The sequence below is a fragment of the Apis cerana genome, linkage group LG14 (assembly GCF_029169275.1).
Source record: "Apis cerana isolate GH-2021 linkage group LG14, AcerK_1.0, whole genome shotgun sequence".
Classification (NCBI taxonomy): domain Eukaryota; kingdom Metazoa; phylum Arthropoda; class Insecta; order Hymenoptera; family Apidae; genus Apis; species Apis cerana.
In genome coordinates, this window is record NC_083865.1 from 7,743,339 (window position 1) to 7,765,000 (window position 21,662).

Below are 21,662 nucleotides of genomic sequence, written 5' to 3' on the forward strand. Positions count from 1 at the left end.
TATATATATATTTTTAATAAATATTTCATTTTTTATGTTTCCCCTATCATATAATTAATAAAAAAATATCATCAAAATATCAAAATTAAGCTCATATAAAAAAATAATTTTGATATATCAAAATTTATATAAATATATATATTTCGTTTTATAAAATATAAAAAATACAAAAAAAGATATTTTATTTTTATTAATAAAATTATATAAAAAAAGTAGAAAAATATATTTAAAAAATATATAAAACAATTAAAAAAACATATGTAAGACAATATTTATTGATTTTTTATTTTTATAATCTTAAATTTCTATAATTTTAAAATTTGAATGAAAAATCTTCGAAAGATTTTGAATCATATATTCAAATTGAAATATCAACATTATATTGAATATTCATAAATCTTTCTATTTTTTTAATAATAATTTTCTATTGAGAAACTTTTAAAATAAAATATAATTTATTATTGGCTTTTTAAATTTTCAAATTGCCACCAGAAAGAATTATGAAAAAGAAGCAGAGGAATATACGGAATCGGAACGCACCCCTACAGAAGAAAAACGAAACAAAACGCAGTACAAGATGGCTGCGTTTGGGTGTTGTGGCTACTAATTTGTGTAAGATATTCTATAGTAATCAATGGTTAATTCGTAGTGAATCGTTAATTTCTATAAGTTGTCTATTAGTATAATTGAACTTGTGTATAACGCGTACGTGTGAAAACAAGTCGCGTTTGGAGGAACAATGCGAGCACATCATTGAAACATTTATCACGGGTGAGTTTGCCTTGAAATTTTATGGCTTTCCACTTTATTTTAACGACTCCCTAGAATTCCGCCAAGACAAGGTGCGATGTGACGAAAAATCCTAGTAAATAATTTGCGATCCATCAAAACGATTCAATAATTGACTTATCGTTCACAATCTCATAGGTATATCTTTCTTTTCATATTTTCTGCATACATGACGAAATTGTGTAAATAGCTATTTTTTTTCTGTATCTTCACATTACACATCGATGAGTCAATGAAAAGTTTTATGATGTCCATCGCTCTTTGGTACGCTTTAATTGCGTTAAAATAATGATAAATCGTTTTAATCCATAAAACTTATTTAAATATTGACTACCGCTTTCACCGTGACTCAAGACCACTTGAAGAAAGTAGATATATGTAATTGTTAAATTGTTAAGATGGGTTGTTAAAAGAGGATTTAGTTTCCTTTATAAATTATGAAATTGTAAGAATTCATAGATATAATTTTTTTAATAATTATATATAAATAAAACAATTGATTTTTTCAGGATTTTGTTCATATATATTTTCATTAATTTTATTTATATTGTGTGAAATTAAATTATTGAGGTATTGATGACATAAGTTATATTTATTATAATAAATATAATAAATATTTAATGTTTTATTCCTTTTATAGGATATTTTCTATATTTATATTCTATAGTTCGCAATTTAGAAATATTTTAATTTTAGTTATAAAAATAAAGCCATTTAGGAATATGTAAAGCTGAAGGTATATAAAACAAGGTGCTTCAAAAGAAAGTGATTGTATATTATTGTAAAAATTTATTTCAATATTAAAGGTATTATTTATATAAATTAAATATTATTTGAATAGGGAAGATTATATAATTAGAAAATAAATAAAATATAATGTCATAATAACTGACATCATAGTAAAAAAAAAAAGGGTCATTAATAAAAAAAGAAGCATGTTAGCAGTATTTTTTCTTAAACAGTTATTATAAATATACTGATAGAATGAATATATATATAGTTCAGGGGGTGGATGATAGGAATTTACTGAAAATCCAAGATAGAAGCCACTTGAAACACTGGAGAAAGACGGTGGAGCTTCGGAGGAGGAGGAGATGTCTGCCGGCACCCAGGGCGAGATTCGGGTTGGCCCTTCGCACCAGGTTTGCCATATACCTTGAAAACCTTTTTTGCTACTTAGCTATATTGCACAATGTACCTAACTCAAGGCTTGTTCTCCTGAAATATGTATTTTGAATGTATAGATAAGGCAGAGTTCATCATTGAAGCACCAGGTAATTGTGACATCATTTTTTTCACAATACCTATATGTTCAATGGTAATTGCTCCTCATTTATGTATTTCATTTTTCCCTTGTATGTAACTAAAATTAGGATAGTATTTAGGTTATTTGTTAGGTATGTGTATTGTTTCAAAGTTTTTAAAGTAATTATAGTTTTAAATAACTGAGTATAAAGTTATATAAAATGTTCAAAATTGTATTATTAATAATAATATCTTTATACTATGTATTATATATGATTTAAATAAGTTAAATAATTAATTTTTAAGCTTAATTATTTACTATTTAAGCTTAATTATTTTTAAAATAAATTATAAAATATATATTTATTATCAATATATATATATATATTATGAATAATCAAATTAATTTATGAAAAAAATAAAAAATGTATTGAATTAATTTTTATAAGATTATATTATTAATTTGCAATGCTATTCAATGTATTATTATTTTCACTTAATTATATTATTTTCAATTTTTTTTAATTTTTAATAAGAATTGTTAAAAAAGTGCATGGTGTGTGTACTAGTTCAAAAATTTATAATAATTGAAATATTAGTATTTTCTTAATGCTTGAAATCCATATACTTATAGTAAAAAATTTTTAGAAACTTATATTTAATTTATTTTTAATTTATATATATATTTAAAAAAAATTAATATTGAACAGTAAATGGCACAAATACCTACCTATTCCATATACAGGTTTGTTGTATGCCGATGGTTCAAATAACAATGATAGTTATTCTTTAAGTCACAATAATGATAATTTTTTACTTGCTTAACAGTACAACCACAACACTCAGATCACATCACAAGTACTATCCCTCTGATTGCTACTATTGCTGGAAGACCCTAAATATGATGAAAGTTATTATGATGAAGCATTCTAACAATAACTTATAGGATATTATTATGTAAGTGTAAGATGTTAGTTTTATATATTTACAGTGGTTTTCAGTCACGGTGAAATTAAAAATATTTTACTATTATGTAATAACCCATTGGTTACTTGAACCATCTATGAAATATTAATGTTAGGAAATTTGTGGAGAAGTATTTAGAATATTTAAAATAATCTATATTTTATTATATTTTGTTCTCATTTTTTTTGTGAACGTCATTTGTATTCATTTGTGAAATAATTTTTCATTCATTTGCTGTTTTTCATTCATTTTTTTTATTTATGTTTATTTTTTTATTTATTAAAAAGAATTTCGTAAATGTGCTTTTTGTTCGCGTGCAGATTAACTTCTAGCTTTAATTTGTATACATATAAATATAATTAATTGTTATTAAATTATTATAAGTTTTAATATATGTATAATAATCATACATTATTTTGAACTTTTCTTATTTTATATTTTCATATTTATATTATATATATACATATATTTATGATTATATTTATACATAAATATAAAAGTACTCATGCTACTTCTCGTACTAGTATTGTAACAAACGGAACAAAATGGAAAAAAATTATACTGGCTCGTGTAGTTTCGAAAAGCAAGCCGGAGTATAGGTGCGTACAACTAACTCGCTTTGGCATTGGTGCTAACCACGCACAATCCCGAATTTTGGGTACAGGAATTGGTTTCTTGTCAGGCTCGTTTGCCTGAGTATCGGCCGGGTATACCTCCTGGAGAGCTGCTTCCTGATCCAGAGTTTTCTAAAGAACGAGAAGAGCTAAGATGGATTCCAGCTATGGCATTAGACGGGGATCTTCTGATGTACTTAAGGGCAGCTCGATCTATGGCTGCATTTGCTGGTATGTGTGATGGAGGATCCCCGGATGACGGTTGTGTGGCTGCTTCACGTGACGACACGACTATCAATGCTCTGGATATCTTGCACGATTCTGGCTATGATCCAGGAAGAGCATTGCAAGCTTTGGTTAAATGTCCCGTACCTAAAGGCATCGATAAAAAATGGTCCGAGGAGGAAACTGTAAGTAGATACAATTAAACCGGAAGATTGATTGAGCTTTTTATCATAAATATATGTTGCCATTTTATAATTGGAAAAAGAAAGATCAGACTTACAATTAATAGATCATTAATCTATTTCGTAGAAACGTTTCGTTAAAGGACTTAGACAATTTGGAAAAAATTTTTCAAGGATCAGAAAAGATCTCTTACCTCATAAAGATACGGTAATAAATCTATGTGAAAATAAAAAGAAATTAGAAGAATAAATAGCGAAATTTCTTTTTTTTAATTTTTAGCCGGAATTGGTTGAATTCTACTATTTGTGGAAGAAAACACCAGGAGCGAATAATAATCGACCTCATCGAAGAAGACGACAAGGTTCACTTAGAAGAATTCGTAATACACGTAATTCGCGCGCTGGTACTCCCAAAGAAGAAGTTCCAACTCCGCCCAAAGATACTCCACCAGCTAGTGTCAATCAGAAAGAGCCTGTTTCAGAGCCGGAAACTGTACCTGTTGGAACACCTGCGAGCAATAATCCTGGTGGAGAAATTAGTTCTGTGACAGAGGACGATAATTCGGAAGAGGATAGTGATTCTAGAGATACAAACACTAACGGAGCAATACATTCTTGTCAACATTGTTTCTCAACTAATTCAAAGGAATATCAAATAGCTGGTAAGGATAGGTTATTGCTCTGTACGGAATGCAGGACACATTTGAAAAAGACTGGAGAATTACCGCCTGCACCTCCGTATCTGTTCCGCCCTGTGCCTGCGGAATCACCAGATAGCCCAGGGAGAATGCGTACAAGAAATAAGGCTAAGGAAACGCCTAGACCTGCAAGACCACGACGTACAGGTGGAACGGATACTCCTGATCAAGAAAAACAACAACAACAACAACAAACACCAGACAAGAATAAGAAAAAATCTAATAAATCAGAAACACCAAAAAAGGGTCAAAAACGACCACAGACGGATGACGTGGATGAAGACAAAGAGTCTCAGAAACGGAAACGTCCTGGTGAACGTCCTGAGAGTCCCTCAGAGTCTCTCACAACTGATAGTAACTCTCTCATGGATGAGCCTGAGAGAGAAGGAGAAGGTGATACAAATGAAAATCAACCTACTCCGGTTACAGTGCCAACTGAGGAGCCTGTTAGTCCGGCAGTGACTACACCGGAAGAACCTTCCGAACCAACGCCAGTTTCTACTCCCGTACCAACGCCTATACAGACTTTACCAATTTCTGTTCCTGTTATTCATACTTTAGAAAAAAAACCGTTATTAGAAGAACCAGTAGAAACGAAAGAGCAAATAGAAGATGTTCCTTTAGCTATGAATCAGCCACTAAAATTGGAACCTATGCCAATAGAACCAGCCATGTCTCCATCTAATGAAGATATGAAAGAACCCGAACAATTGAATTTAACTACATCACAGTCATTGAATATAAACGATATGAATCAAAATATGCCACGTAATTTGTCACAATCAATTCAAAATAGTGGTATTTGTACCTCGACTGGTCCACAAAGTATACAGAACTCACAGATTATGTCTCCGACGCACCAAGGACTGCCACTCAATATGCAGTACACATCCAATGTTCCTCCTGTTCAAAATGTACCGCAAAACTTATCACAAAGTATGCAAATGCCGTCGAATATACCACAAAATATGTCAAATGCGCAAAATATGGGACCAACACAAAATCTTCGAACACATGGTGAAAATTTATCAAATACGCAAAATATGCCTCAAAGCATACCGGGACCACCATTAAATCTCAATATATCACAAAGTATACCAACGAATATGACTCAAATGCCTCAAATGCCAAGTTCACCGCAACCACTTGGTTTAACCGTAATGTCTTCGGAAAATAGGATGTCCGAAAGAATTTCTGATGATAGACTATCTTCGGAACGAATTAGAGATAGTAGAATATCTGAAAGAATATCCGAAAGAATACCAGAGAGATCAGAAAATAATGAACCTGAGAGAAACGAATCGAATAATTTATTTCAACCTATTCAGCCAAGTGGAATGTTATCAATGGAAAAACCATCTTCAATGTATAATTTAGCTGGTACACCACCAATGGAACCACAAAATTTGAAAATCAAACAAGAGATCATTCCTCCTGAACCAGATCCACTTCAAAGTTTGAAAGAAGTTAAAGTTCCTGGTTTTCAATCTGGATTTCCAGGCCCAAGTTTAGATAATATTAAAAAAGATCCAGATAGTTCTAGTAAACCGCCAACACCTAGCAAGCACTCCATATCTAGCAATCAATCTGTACCTCAAATACAATCTGTAGCAGCATCTCCAACTCCAACTCTTCCACCACCACCTACATCTATACCTCAGCCTGTAATGCATCCAGCTCAACAACCAAGCCCTCATATGGCTCATCCATTTCACCCACATCATCCCTTAATGCATCATTCGTTATTTACTGCCATGCATCCATATCATCCTCACGCTTATCCAGGTTATGCTCCAGTTGGAGCTTATCCTTCATTCCCGCCCTATCCATACGGTCCAGTTCCGCATGCAATTCCACCTCCGTCCCCACAAAGAAGTCAAGAAAGTACAACAATGATGACGGCACATCATTCAAGTACGAGTTCTAGTGTAACGACGAGAGAAGAAGGAGAAAATCTTATAGCCACGCATCATCACTCTTCTACTATGCATCAAGCTACAGCATTGCATCATGACAAATTATTGACTATTTCTTCTCATAGTTCTCATAGTCACTCTTCATCGCATAGTTCGCATAATACTCAACGCAAGCCGTCACTAGTTTCAGCTACATGTCTGACATCTAGTAGTTCGGCTCATCATCATCATAGACCGCCGCAATCTCAACCTCCAGTTGTACCAGAACCAAAAATAGAACCTGATTTAGTAGAACAGGAACAAGAAGAGCCACCAAGTCCTCGAGGTCCATCTCCAGAACCTCGAATCGAGGATTCAGAATGTCACAGATCACAATCTGCAATTTTTCTACGACATTGGAATCGAGGCGAAAATAATTCTTGTACTAGAACTGATTTAATGTTCAAACCTGTTCCGGATTCGAAATTAGCAAGAAAACGAGAGGAAAGATCAAGAAAGCAAGCAGAAAGAGAAAGGGAAGAACGTGATAGAGCTGCAGCGCAACAAGCTAGAAAAATGACTACACCAGAAAAACAACCAGAAACATGTAAACCGCCTAGTCGAGGACCTCTTGAGCCTGTCGTATCTCCTTATGATAGATACGCCGCAAGACCAGGATCCTACGCGGATACACCTGCTTTGAGACAATTATCCGAGTATGCTCGACCACATGCTGCATTTTCCCCTGCTAGACATCCTGCGCCACCAGATCCAATGTTACATTACATGTACAGTCCTGCGGCTCGTGAACGCTTGGAATTGGAACATTTGGAACGTGAAAAAAGAGAACGAGAAATCAGAGAATTACGCGAACGAGAATTAAACGATCGACTAAAAGAGGAACTCTTGAAAGGAACACCTAGACCAATGCCAGCTCCAGTGGATCCACATTGGCTAGAGATACATCGACGTTATGCGGCCGCAGGACTTGCACCTGGACCTTCAGGTCCTCCTCAAGCTTTACATCAATTCGGTCTTTACGGTGCACCACCGGGACCAAGTCAATTGGAAAGAGAACGTTTAGAAAGATTAGGTAACATTACTTTCTATTTAATATCAGACCTATCATTTCCTTGAAAATGCGTATCTTTCTTCTCGCATATTGCATTGAACACGAAATTAACTATGAATGAATGATTTTTAGGCTTTCACGACCCGGATTGTTGTTGATTAATATTTCAGATGTAAATTGTGTTTTTTTAAAAATTATAGGTAATCAATTTTAATATTGACAAAGAATTAAAACAAAAAGAATACAGTTTGCATCCGAAAATTTTGAACAGCGATTATAATTATTTGATTGAGATACGATGAAATTTAGGATCTAGATCAATATTGTCCAAGTTAAAATTCAAAAATTTTTTTTTTGATTTCATAAAAAAATTATTCTTTCTTCAAATAAAATATACAAATTATTTAATTTTTAAATGGACAATGCTGATTTAAAGATAAAGCGAGATAATAGTTATTTTTGAATGTTAGTTGCTTTGATATTTTTATCGTAATTAAATAATTAAGTAATCAAACAAAATTAAGATGTAGTTATTAATTAAAAAACATTAAAAATCTGACAGAAGAGTGCCGCAAAAAAAAAAAAAATAAAAAAAAAAATAAGAAATTCTTTGTAGAGAGAATTATTATTAGTTGGTTAGAATTAAGAGTACGACTGAGACAGTATGTTTGATCGAGGCGCTGTCGGGTTTAGGGATACCGACTGCAGCCGGCGGGGGGCCAGCGGGTGCAGGGGCTGGCCATCCCGTGGCGGCTCATCACCACGGCCAGCTGGACGAGCGACTGGCTCTAGCTGCTGACCCGATGGTCCGGTTGCAGATGGCTGGCATTTCGCCCGAGTATCATGCTCATACTCACGCGCATACGCATGCGCATACGCACTTACACTTACATCCGGGACAGCAGCAGGCCCAGCAACAGGCTCAGCAACAGCAGGAAGCGGCTGCGGCTGCAGCTGGATTCCCCCTGCCTGGTAGGTCCTACAAATTAGGATGTTGAGTACGCTTTCGCACGATGATCGCTCCTTTCACTGACTATTTTTAAGATCAAAAAAGATTATTTTTGTAAAAATGTATTACAATTTTATTTTTAATGATACGGAAATGTTAAATATTTTGATAATTTCTAAATGATAAAATATTTTTTTATAGTTTAAAAAATATTTATTAAAAAATTCCATAATCATAATTTAATTTATTTATTTATATTTTATTAATTATATCTATATGTATTTTTCTTAAATATTAGATTATAAAATTATATATTTCCTAAGAAACAAATTTATATTTTTATTAGTTTTATATACTTATATATTTTTTGAGAATTTTTTTTTTTTTTTTTTTTAAATAAAATAACAAGTCCGTGATCGGTAAAGCGATCGATTGCGTATAAGCGTACTATACGTGCTTAATCAATTTAATGTCGGTCACTTTAACTTAAATGGAAAGCATCCTAACTATTGCCAACAGCTTATCTTTTTTTACAAGAAAAAAATAAATAAACAAATTTTTCTCTGCGGCAAAAGTTTTTTTTGCATTTTTCTGTCGCTTTTCTCGCTATACCATATTATTAACTTGGCACCAGAGCTTTTCGATCATCGAATGCAGCTTCTGGGTGAAGGTACGATTCATCAATAAAAATTCTATAAGTTTTTAATAGCGTAAATTACTTTAAATAAATTGCAATGACTGCGTGCGTGTGTGTGTGTATTAGTATAAATGGAAACGATACAATGAGTTTGTAATACACAAATATTTTCATATATTATCCGTTTGATTCCCTTAAATATTGCATATTACTTGTATAATTCAACAATTTTAAAATAACATAACATTTTTATGTTTTTATTATTATACAATTTTATTATAGAATGTTAATTTTATTATATAAATTTGTCTAAAATTAATTATTTAAGAGTAAAATCTAATTATGCAAGTATAAAATTTGATTAGTTTTTAAAGAATAAAAGACATCATTTTAATTTATAATTTCAATTTTATTGTAAGAATTATATACAGAAGTATATAATAATAAGATATTCATAATTTGTCGTAATCTATGATATCTAATTAATTTTGGACAGACAACAGAAGAAGAAGAAAGTTGCGACAGTTATAAAAACAAATATCATGAAACAAAATCTCACGCTTTATCATGCATGTCTCTCTATTCATAAATTTCTCAAAGCTTTATTTATCCTATGGAGGCAACAACACAATCATCTTTTACAATTTACTAATGTTTTATATGTGTATAGCGGCAGCTGGTGCAAATTATCCTCGACCAGGCTTAATGCCCCGTGACCCAGCACTGGCTCTTCATCCCGCGGAACTTCTTGCAAGACCGTACGCGGATATGGCAGCGCATCACGAGCAATTACAACGTCATCTCATGATGGAACGCGATCGATTCCCTCCTCATGCTTCACTTGTTGCACACCACGAGGAATATCTAAGGTTCGTCCTTTGAAATCCATACAAAGCTTACAATATGTATGCTTGATTTAGACGACCAGTGTATTGGACTAACAAAGGGTGTTTTTTAGACAACAGCGTGAGCGCGAGCTTAAAGTTCGCGCACTGGAAGAAGCTGCACGTGGATCACGTCCTTAAGTGTAATTGTATTTATATATTTTAATAATTATCCTTTATAATTAGGAATGAGACAGTCCTCGTTATAAATAATTAACGAGTTTCATACGATGATCCTAATGAAAGGAATCGTGTTAAAAAAAAAAAAAAGAAAAAAGAATAAAAAGGAAAAAAAAAAGAAAGGTGCAAAGATAAAAAAAGGTAAACAAAAAAGATCTGCTCAAGATCATTGACTTACATTTAGGATCAAAAATTATTTTTATGGTTTTTCTTTAATGTTAAGTAATTAATGAGAATAAAAACATAAAGATTGTTACAATGCGTAACTTTTTAGTGTAAATATGACACGATTTAAAATATAGTGCTAGATTGATCTAGCACCACATAGAGGATTAAAGTTTATATATATATATATAGTGACTGCTTGACGTGTAAATTTGTTTGAAATCTCTATATATATATTATATATATTATTAAATCCAAGATATTATTATCATATGCTCAAACGAGATTCGTTTCCGTTTGATTTCATTTTTGACAGCGGTGATAATGCCAAAGTGTTCAGAAAAAAAAGTGGTTCACCGTATTCCTCCTTTTTTTCTTCGCCCTTCCATGCTTATGCACAGGAAAGTAAATTGTTCTTTGTTTGTTTTTCATATATACACATACTCGATTATATACTGACGAATACAAATCGTGTCTTCGAGTCGGATAATAATTTTATAATCTTTAGAATAGCTTCCCGAAAATGTTTAACTGTCTGTGTTTCATGAATGATTCATGAACAATTTTCACAGACTTTCCGTGTTTTAGCGTATCATAAGATATAACTTAAGTTTTAAATAATTATTGTAATTTCTGTGTCAGAAATTTGTATATTTTCTGTGTCACAATTTGTATATTTTCTATATGTATCCTTTTAAGATTTTACTCCGGAGACCACGAGCGTTTGATACTAGTTCGATCGAGCGGCTGATTAATAATTAAAAACAAAATATAAAAAAAATATTAAAAAAAAACAAACTTTGTAACGAAGTGACCAAAGTTAAAAAAAATTTATAGAGAAACACAATCGCATAATCTTCCATGGTCGTGCGCTCCGTGGAGTTTACAGAAATATTCTGGGTGCAGGCACTGGAAATTAATGCGTGAAAATTTTTCAGTGAAAAAGAAAAGTAAATACTAAAAGAAATGATCTTTTATTCTGACGACCATTCGAACATGTAAATTTTCTGCTATATATATATTAATTCAGTGTAATCTAGTTATTTAACTAAAATATTTCATAGGAACGTCCAGTTTTATCATATTTTTTTTAATCGTAAAGATTGTTCGAAATGATTTTTAGAATGAAAAATGTTGTGCAAATATTGAATGATAAATGTATGTTTTTATTTGCTTGCACTTAAAAAATTGTAATATATTTCTCCTATGTCATAAAAATATTGGTGATGAAATTATACATTTCTGTTGATAATAACATAATCTCAAGCAGACGTTTCCTTTTTTTCTTTTTTCATTAATCTTATCAAAAAAATAAGAAAAGAATATGTTAAATGAGAATTTTATGTAATCAAAAAGATTGAATCATTGTATAATTTCTTATTACCAGTTTGCCTGTCACTGGATTCCCTGAACAGAAATAAATGCCTGTCTTATAAAAGACTATCTTTTCGTGTATAGTAACTTATATCCTATACTATTGCATTAAATGAACTTATAAAAAAGACAGTTAAATCAGTCAGATGCTACTACATGAGACTAGACTAATTAGTTTTACACATGGTATTTGTTTTTCTTGCTCATTCTACCGGTTGTCTGTTTTTATTGACCGTAATGTGAAACCCAGTCTCTGACCATTTTACGTAGGAATCATCATATCTATGTATATTGATATATTTGTGGTTGTAAAAGGAAATGAGTGTTATATTACCGTTTAAGAACTATTTCCTATTATGTAGTTACGAAAGTGCAAATATTCAGTGAATATTTGATATATTGAAAGAATAATTTCCAAGATATATATTTAATGAAAATTTTAAACTAATAAATTTAAATAATTTGCATATTATATATAGAATCATAGTCAGTATTAAATTGTTTCTCAATAATATTTTTTTTATTAGCAGACAATTATTCAATTCAATTTATTCTATTTTATATTTTTTAATTTTGTTATATATTTTTATTTAGTTCCTGTAAAGAAATGAGTAAGATTACTATTATATATAAAAAGAGTTTTGTATATTGAAAAATTAAAAATTAAAAATTATTTTTCATTATATATAAAAAAATAATATATAAGTATATGTTTTATTTATTTTATTTTGTTATATATATTTCAGATAATCATTATTGTTATTAATGCATTCTGTTTTTCCTAGCAAAGTTTTGTACAAGTGGTTCATTCGCCCCTAATCGAATACACGTGTATTTCACATGTGTATTCATATAACGGGAAGGAATAGGGTGGGAGTTAAAGGCAACACATTGAAAAAGAGGGAATTCTGAAGAAAACTAAGGAAGACACGACAGCTCAGTCACTTATAAAATGAGCCACTGATATAGTCGGACGTCTTTTTTGAGTTAAGTGTAGTTGTATAACGATTAACTAGTAGCGATATAGTGCATTATGACTGCACGAAAGAGAGAAGAATCATCAAAACAACGTTATCAAGCTAATGCACGTGAGAGGGATCGTACTCATAGGTGAAAATAATTTTTATTTTTCTTATAAAAAATTGAAAATTTATGATATTAATATGATAATGGTAATAAAATAATACTTAACTGTATATGTATTTATATAAAATATTATATCTGAAAGGTACAGAATATAAAAATTGAATTACAATGAATAAAATATATTATTCAAAGTAATTAGAGGTGTAATTATTTCAATAATTCGAGTATTATTGTATTAAGGTATAATTGCAAAAACCTCTAAATGCTTTGAGCAATGTGTAAACGAGATATTCGTCTTTTGGTTCAGGAGAATATTCAATAATGCAAAATTCACAAATACTCTTAAAAAGGGTAAGGAATTCAAACGTGAAATTCAAGAAATCCAATCTTCGCTGTGCAGTGTGAATACGGCTTTCAGTGCCTTGAGAACTTTAATACCAACGGAACCTATGGATAGAAAATTATCGAAAATAGAAACATTGAGATTAGCAAGCAGTTACATCAGTCATTTGGGTGCTATTCTTGTTGCCGGCCCTATAGATCAACCCTGCTTACGTGTTGAGGGTACTAATAGTGTTTATGAAACAAATCATTGGGCTGATTCACAAACAAGACGGCAAGTTTGCACCTTTTGTCTTGCCATGCACAGAAAATATGTAAGTTAATGATAAATCCCGATATAAATAATACTTATTTTCCATAATATTAATTATTTATTATTTATTTATTAAATTATTTAACATTTATTTATAAATATTATTATTATATAATAGAAATTTAAAAAAAATTGTAATCACAGAAAATGAGGATTTTTATAATAATGAATAATTTTTTAAATTTTCAGAATTTAAATTTTTCATCAGATGTAATTTCAAATTATTAATGGAAATATTTTATTATTTCTATGAATTTATCATCTGTAGATTAAATAATGTATAAAAATTAAAATTTATTAAAATTTTTTAAATAATTTACTCTATATTTTCTGTATATATATAAATATTTTATAATTTAATAAAATTTTTACATAATACAACAAATACTTAACATTATTTTTTATTATTATATTTGATTGTATTTCTATTAATTTATAGCATTTATTATGTAAATAACAAATAGTGTGATAATTTATAATATTAAATAAATAATTTTTGAATAAAGAATAAAAAATTTATATAGATATGAATAATATAAACTCTTTAGGTTGTATATTCAAACATCATTTGTTATTTATCTTATAACATTTGAACATCAAATATCCGTATAATTGCCAATACTACTAGATTCAAAGCAGCCTTATCGTATATTATTAAATATATTAATTCAAAAAATACTTGTTTATTTTAAAATAAAAATTCATTATATAAATTACTAAATAAATTTATAGCATTAATAAGCATGAAAAAAATAAATTTGTTAGAATATTGATAAAATGATAAATTTCATATTGACAAGAGTAGTACGGCGGCGAATGTTTCAGTCTTTCGAAGTCAACAATGCTGTGAAGAAGCACATTTTAGTTTTTCTTCCGTTTTCGTTTCTCGTTTCAATTTCAGTGTTTTTATTCGGTTATTCATTGAGGACTAGTTCATAGATAATCATGTTCCTCATTGAGAAGCAGTTCCTCGAATGTTTGTGTATTAAAAATTAGGTAAGTTTCGCAAAGAAAAAAAACTTATACAAACCATAGTAACCGCAATCAATCACCGCCATTATGATAAAATTAAATTTATTCAAAACTTGATGATTTAAAAGATATAGATTTTAATATTAAAACATAAATATTCATATATCTATGATTAATAATTTAAAATTTTCATTATATAACTATATATAAATCGATATTTATATTATTAAAACAATGTTAAAAATAAATTTTCTAAATGTAATTAAAATTTTCGCAATGAGAGTAATGGTGATTTAGGAAATTAAAATCTATTGTGTATTATTTAAGATAAATTTGATAAATATTATTATATAGACTATTATTATACTATAAGAAATTTTAAAGATTTATTTCTCTCTTCCGAAACATCTGAGTTCTTATCTACGAGGCTGAAGGTCTGGACGTGTTTGACGAATTGGAAATTTAAAATCAAGAAAATTAGCGCCTTAAACAGCGCGTATGACCGCCATCTTGTAAAAGTGTCTGTAGTGTTTGGAGGTTTAGCGAGAAGGAACAGCAGCTTCGCCGGAGGCTGGAAGTCCTTTTGAAGTGGTTGCAACGGTCCTTGGCAGTCCCTGGGCACCCAGGTGACCTCGTGCGAGGCCAGGGTACCTACAAGCTGCTAGGACAACCTTACGGCCAAAAAGCTCATTTACACGCCCGACTCTCGCGAAGATGGTGAGCATTCTTACACGAAGATTTTCATCTAACCCTCTGACAAATTCGTTTTTCGAATCGTGAGTACATTTTATTTGCAAATATAATGTTACAATTGTATGAAATAGCAATTGTATAAACTGATTTTTTTGTCAAATATTTTCGTTTATTTGTAATTACTGTTGCGAATTTTACTTGACGAACAGTTTTCTCACTTGTCAATATTTTTAAGTAGTGTTAGATTAAAGCGGTCGTTATGACGATTTTGATACATATCGTTGACAACTTTTTTGTGTTTCTTTCTAATACTTTCATACGTGGATAATATAGCATAACCTATGTTTATTTATCATCCTATAAAAAAAAAGATTGATCTTAATGTGCAAATCGACGAATGTTTTTGTTTGCAAACTTTCGGATCACTGTCAGCGTAGTAAGTTTCATATCTATATTTAAATGTCATATACATCTACAGAAATCGCAATATTCTTAATTCCTTCAAATTTATATTTTTCCTTAAACAATATTAATCATTTGGTATCTAAGTAAATTTATTAATTTTTAAGTCAAAATGTAGAAGTTTTTATTCAAACTTTAATTTTTATGGTCATCGTCTTTCATTATTTTTTTAAAATAAATCATTTAAATTTTGAAGTATATAAATATTTGACATAAAAATCTTATATAATAATTTTATTTTTATTAAGTTATTTTATATTTATTTCATCCTTTTTTACTATATCCTTATATTATATGTAAATATTAGCAGCGTTCTTTTAATATTAGTCATGTTATTTAGAGTTCGGCATCCACGGGTGGAACTGAGGGGTCTAGTCCAGCCTCTAGCCCTGCCTCAGCAACAAGTCTCACCATGGCTGCTCCAAAATATGGTACTTTGGTTCCAAATCGCATCTTTGTAGGCGGCATTTCAGCTAATACCAGTGTAGAAGAACTTGCTCAACTTTTCTCTTCCTATGGCAATGTAAAGGCTACAAAAATAATTGCTGATCGTGCTGGTGTCTCTAAAGGTTATGGATTTGTTACATTCGAAACTGAAGAAGAAGCTAAAAGACTTCAACAAGAGGTTTATAATGCATATTTTTTTGTATAAATTATTTAATATATAAATTTTTTATATAAATGCATATTTAATATAAATTTAATCAAAGATATTATATCAAATTATAATAATACTATTAATAATAATAATAATATTAAATTTTATTTGTAGTCTGAATGCATTGTATTAAGAGAAAGAAAATTAAATATAGCACCTGCAATTAAAAAACAACCTTTCAATAGATCTTTGGATGGTGGTTCTGGATCACCACCCTCTGTGCCTACTAGTACTTATTATTACCCAAATGGTAGTGTATTTATATTTTATAATTTTATAAATGTAATTTATTTTAATAGTTTTATAGATTTTTTATTATAAAATTATTTTTGGTTATCAGGAATGGGACTGACATATCAAAATGGTATGACATTTTACAATACAACAGCTCCAACACCAACGACACCAATTGCTCCACCAACTGATCCAGCAACTATTTATCAAGCTACCGGAGTGTTTGGTAAATTTCACAAAAAAACATGAACATAGTTATAATTTATTCAATTAATTGAATTAATTTATTGAATTAAAATATTTCTGCTAATCAAACTATTCAATCTCAATAAATAGGGCCACAAGCTGCTGGTCATCAAACTTTCGCGCCTGTGATGTATCCATGTCCTGCTCCATCTCTATATATGCCACAACAATATCAATATTCACCTATGCCGGTAGGTAATAAAATAAATAAAAGATTATGCCGACTTCTTTCTCTGATACTACTCCTTTTTAATCTTGGGTCCTTTGTTCACACTTTATCATATGAATTGTCTATGGGTATAGCTTGTATTTATATTAAACGGTAAATCGGTTGCGGTTTGACAGACAAATGGTTTGATGGGAGAAGCCATACCACCGGCGTTTCTACCCAACCCTCAGCAAATGCCTACTTACGTCCTTCTCGACGCTATACAGTATTGAGGTCTAAAGGTACATGGTCTATGCTAAATGACTAGCATGCAACGCATTATCTTTGTGCGTTTACTTTGTCAAACTTTTGCATGGCCTATTAATGCATGCATCACTTATTTTTTTTTCACAATTTATAATTTATATTAATAATTTTACATTATAAGTTGTACGTGTAAATGAACGTAAGTTTAGTCATTAAATACACATTTATTATGCTTGTATCACAAAAAAATTATATTATTGAATGAAATCATACAGAATGTATCTCAGTGTAACATTATTGATGATTTCATATTGTTTATATTTTCAAGCGTGCATTTATGTATCTTTCGACTTCTTTCTTTTGTTGTTATAAATTCTATCACATCTTTATATTGCATACAGACAATATAAAAAAATATTATATAATATTCATTATATATGATAGTCTTTTATTAAAAAGAAAAAAGAAAAAAGAAAAAAAATAATATAGTAAAAAAAAATAAAGGTAAGATATTTAATATTTGAAAATCTCTTTGTTCAATAGCAAAGATTTTTCTTTCGTAGCATGTATATTGACGTTAATATATTCTTCAAAACAAAATGATTACAAGATGCAATTAATATATAATATTTATTATCTTAAAGATAAATCATTCCTATGTTTTTTTTAATAACAATTAACTTTAATAAGTAATATTTTTTTTTTGTGTAGTACGAGTGTTATGCAGGGGCAGTTGCCGCCGGAGCTCATCAATATTTGTATCCTACAAATAATTCACAAAACAACACAAGTGGCGGTAATAGTAATTCTGGAAGTGGTAATAATGGCACAGGAGCGACCAGTCCACCGACGGGTCCTCCACCACCACTTCCATCTTTACCACCACCACCGCCGACACATTTTTATCCTCCTGCCGCTCCACCACCGCATCATCATCCACCGGTGCCTGCAGGTCCTGCGCCTCCTCAGATGGATCATATTTACTATCCTTTCGCAGCCGGGCCTCATCCGCCTCCACCACCACATGCATCTATGGGATTAACTGATCAACAATTACTACTTTTCCCTTCTGATGCCACATGCCAACAAACATCTTCATCTGATGGCCAGGCTGCTCCTCAGGAGGTAAGTTTTTTTTTCTTTTTTTAGAAATATATAATATAATAAAAAATTATCAATACAAAATTATAAGGAGGTCTCTCTTTATAATTTTGAAACATTATAGGTTTATATAAGATAGGGCACAACATACAAAATAGCCATGAATACGTTTTATTACTTTGTAATTTTTTGAATTTTCTAGTGAATATTTCTAGTAATTACAGATAATAAATTTCAATCTGGAAATAATTCAGTAATGAAAAATTATTTGTTTGATCAGTAATATTCAAATTCATTGTAATATATTTTACTTTTCTATTAGATAATTTTTAAAGATTTAATTTTCGAAAAAAAAAGAAACCATATATTTTTATATAATTAATTGATATTGGCTCATTTTACACGCATGCAAATTATTTTTGAAACTACTACAAATATAGCAATATATTGTTTTAAATTCCATTATTAATATGCAACTCTCATTCTCGTACAAATGTATCATAATATCATATTACTCGATCGAATATATTCATTAATTAAGAAAAGAACAACACACACGAAAAACTACCATCTGTAAAATAAATCGCAGGATTCTCGTTCGACATCGAGCCACTCGGAGCAAGCACATGGTGAAACACAGGCTGCTTCAGGGTCAGCCACACCCTTGGTGTCCTTAATGCCCGTGAAATTTCCCATGTCCGGTCGTTACACCAATTATCATCCGATCGCGATACATACCGCCAACTTGTACAGTTCCCAAACGTGTTTAAACGAAACTGACGATTGCAGTGGTAATCAGATGCATTGTAGGACGATCGTTTATCATCCAGCAGCTGTTTACATTCCTCATACACATACACCTCCATTTCATAATGCATCCGGTGGTACAAGTCTGTTGCCAACACCGCCATCCGTATCACAGCAATTATTTGATTCGACCAACAAGAATCAGTGCTTCAATTCTAGAGATTACACGAAATCCGGCAGCGTAAACACCCTAAATAATTATTCGAAATCGCAAAATCACGGGATCGCGTTATCGCATCAAAATCCGTTCGTTCGAGCTCAAAACTTGGGGAATTCTCAGCCGTACAAACATAGTAACTTAGACGGAGGTTATAAATATACAACGCCGGCAATGAGCTCGCGATTCTCCATGCAGTATAACAAAAAGGCGGCTGGTTCGAACGTGGGCTCACCGGCTTGCTTCGTAGCACAAAAATCATCGGAGAATTATAATTCAACTCAGAAGTCGGCTGTTTTCGGATCGAATTCAACCGGTGGACAGCCATATAATTGCACGAATTCACAGAAAATGTTCAACCCGGCAACGAATTTTGATTACGCGAATAATCGTAAAAATAATACTGGTGGGGATCAGTATTTCGAGAACACGGCGAAATCGAATAATTATTCTACCCGTAAAAATACGACGAGCTATAGGAACAATGGGGTGATTGGCGGACAAACCGAGGGAAGTAACAATTCAAATAGTCAATCGAATGATAAATACGCGACTAATATCGAAAACGAGAATAGTACTTCGCAGGGTATACAAGGGACGGAGAATAATAGTTCGGAGAAGCCGGTGAGCCCACCACCAGCACCATATTCGCCCATGACAAGACCCCTTCCAACTTTGTCACCACCCACCTCCCAGGTCCAGTTCTACAATCCGGCGCAAAACCGTTATCAGCCATCCTTAGCCCCGTCTCAACATCAGCAGCCACAGCAGACGAATACTCAGCGTCGTTACACCATCGCTCCTGCGTTGTCTGCAAGCAGAAAACCGACGGAGAAGTATACAAATTCCGGTTCCCAGCCAACCACCACAACAATGTTACGACAAAGCAAGTACAAGGTGAACGGAATTATGCAGACGGGTAACAAAGTAACGGATGATAGTTTGGGAGGAGCTGGAGATGCTCCACCTGGTGTTGGAAGAATGCCTATAACACCACCGGGAACACCAAGGACTCATCCAGGTCATCCTGCTGGCGATCAGGGTCAGCTGAGCGATACGTGCCATCAGATGCAAGCTCTGAGCCTTTGAACTCGTTTTCTCGATATATACATACACAGAAACACGTATGTATAAACAGGCTCGATTCGTTTTTCCTCCCTTTCTTCTTCTTTCGGTCCTAACCGTACGTGTAATAATAATGCGTACGCGTTTATATATAGGTTAGAATAGATAGATAAAAATATAGATTAGGTAGATAGATGATGCATCTCGATTTCGAAGCCGTATGAAAAAGCAGGCAAAAACAGAATGGAAAGCATGCCGATTCACGGACGATCCCTATATATTTTGAAAACTGCATAGAAACATGAGCGCGAACGGATACAAATATCTGAAACATGTTTGCTCTATTCTCTTGTGATCTCAATCCCAAATCCCAAATTTAAAAGATATGATATGAAAAGAAAAAGAAACGGAAACAAAAAAAAAAGATGAAGAAAAAATAATTAAATAAACTTCATATGTAAATGTAAATTAATGCTCTTCGGTAAATTATTAAACATTATTAAATTGTTAAGCATTTATAAAAAATATATTATATATATTATATATATATAAGATAAAAATACAATATTTAAAGATTATTATATTAGTTATAAAAGAAAAACGATATACACGATTAATATATATATTACACATATATATATATATACATATACTGAAATATATTGTATATATATAAATATGTATATATATGCATGTATTTATCGAAGAGAGCATATATAATTAGAATAATGAGTGAAATGAGAAAAAAAAATTCGAAGTCAAGCTACAATATTATATATATATATCTCTTTAACAAGAATCGAAATGTTTAACGAAAGAGAGTCGAAGAAAAAAAATTCTATCTTAATAGATATACAGATATGCTACATTATTTAAAATCTATATATGTTATATATGCAGTATTTAATGTTTATGCGCGATAGGCTCGATAAACCATTGAATCTCACGAGCAAGGCTAGAGTAGGATAGATGGATTACAAACAGAACAGAAGAAAATAAACAAAAAAAAGAAAAATATATATATGGTAACAACAAATAACATGTTATTATCGTACAAAGAAGAAGCGATTTGTTATGTGTTCAAAGAAAAAAAAATGGTAGTGACGTTGACGATAATGAAGCGGAAGGGTAATAAGGTGGCGAAAATAGAGTTGATTTCATAAAACGGTTGCTCAAGGCACTGCCACATCTCTCAGTTTTGATTTTCTACCTGAAACAAGGTAAAACCAAGTACTT

At 31.2% G+C, this 21,662-nt stretch overlaps 3 protein-coding genes across 16 annotated transcripts; all 3 read left to right on the plus strand.

Annotated features, from left to right (window-relative positions):
* Positions 1-546: 546 nt before the first annotated feature.
* Positions 547-11,944, plus strand: LOC108000619 (arginine-glutamic acid dipeptide repeats protein). 13 transcript variants are annotated; one of them, XM_062084476.1, is made up of 9 exons: positions 547-771; positions 1,790-1,931; positions 2,034-2,063; positions 3,665-4,024; positions 4,149-4,229; positions 4,302-7,707; positions 8,380-8,658; positions 9,943-10,141; positions 10,231-11,944. In XM_062084476.1, the coding sequence occupies exons 2-9, from the start codon at positions 1,884-1,886 to the stop codon at positions 10,295-10,297; spliced, it is 4,470 nt and encodes a 1,489-aa protein (XP_061940460.1). In that variant the 5' UTR covers positions 547-771; positions 1,790-1,883; the 3' UTR covers positions 10,298-11,944. The 13 variants fall into 13 exon arrangements, with proteins under 13 accessions (XP_061940460.1, XP_061940468.1, XP_061940463.1 ...); XM_062084484.1 differs by lacking the exon at positions 8,380-8,658; XM_062084479.1 differs by lacking the exon at positions 4,149-4,229.
* Positions 11,945-12,544: 600 nt separating this feature from the next.
* Positions 12,545-14,001, plus strand: LOC108000699 (transcription factor 15). The gene is made up of 3 exons (XM_062084489.1): positions 12,545-12,985; positions 13,269-13,617; positions 13,806-14,001. The coding sequence occupies exons 1-3, from the start codon at positions 12,909-12,911 to the stop codon at positions 13,842-13,844; spliced, it is 465 nt and encodes a 154-aa protein (XP_061940473.1). The 5' UTR covers positions 12,545-12,908; the 3' UTR covers positions 13,845-14,001.
* Positions 14,002-14,444: 443 nt separating this feature from the next.
* On the plus strand, positions 14,445-20,808 carry LOC108000675 (atrophin-1). Of its 2 annotated transcripts, XM_017061164.3 has the most exons (8): positions 14,445-14,612; positions 15,002-15,305; positions 16,084-16,368; positions 16,516-16,651; positions 16,742-16,861; positions 16,972-17,072; positions 18,008-18,421; positions 18,987-20,808. In XM_017061164.3, exons 2-8 carry the CDS (start codon positions 15,303-15,305, stop codon positions 20,448-20,450), a joined length of 2,523 nt encoding a protein of 840 aa, XP_016916653.1. In that variant the 5' UTR covers positions 14,445-14,612; positions 15,002-15,302; the 3' UTR covers positions 20,451-20,808. The 2 variants fall into 2 exon arrangements, with proteins under 2 accessions (XP_016916653.1, XP_016916655.1); XM_017061166.3 differs by lacking the exon at positions 14,445-14,612 and having other exon boundaries at positions 15,037-15,364; positions 16,071-16,368.
* The last annotated feature ends 854 nt before the right edge of the window (positions 20,809-21,662 follow it).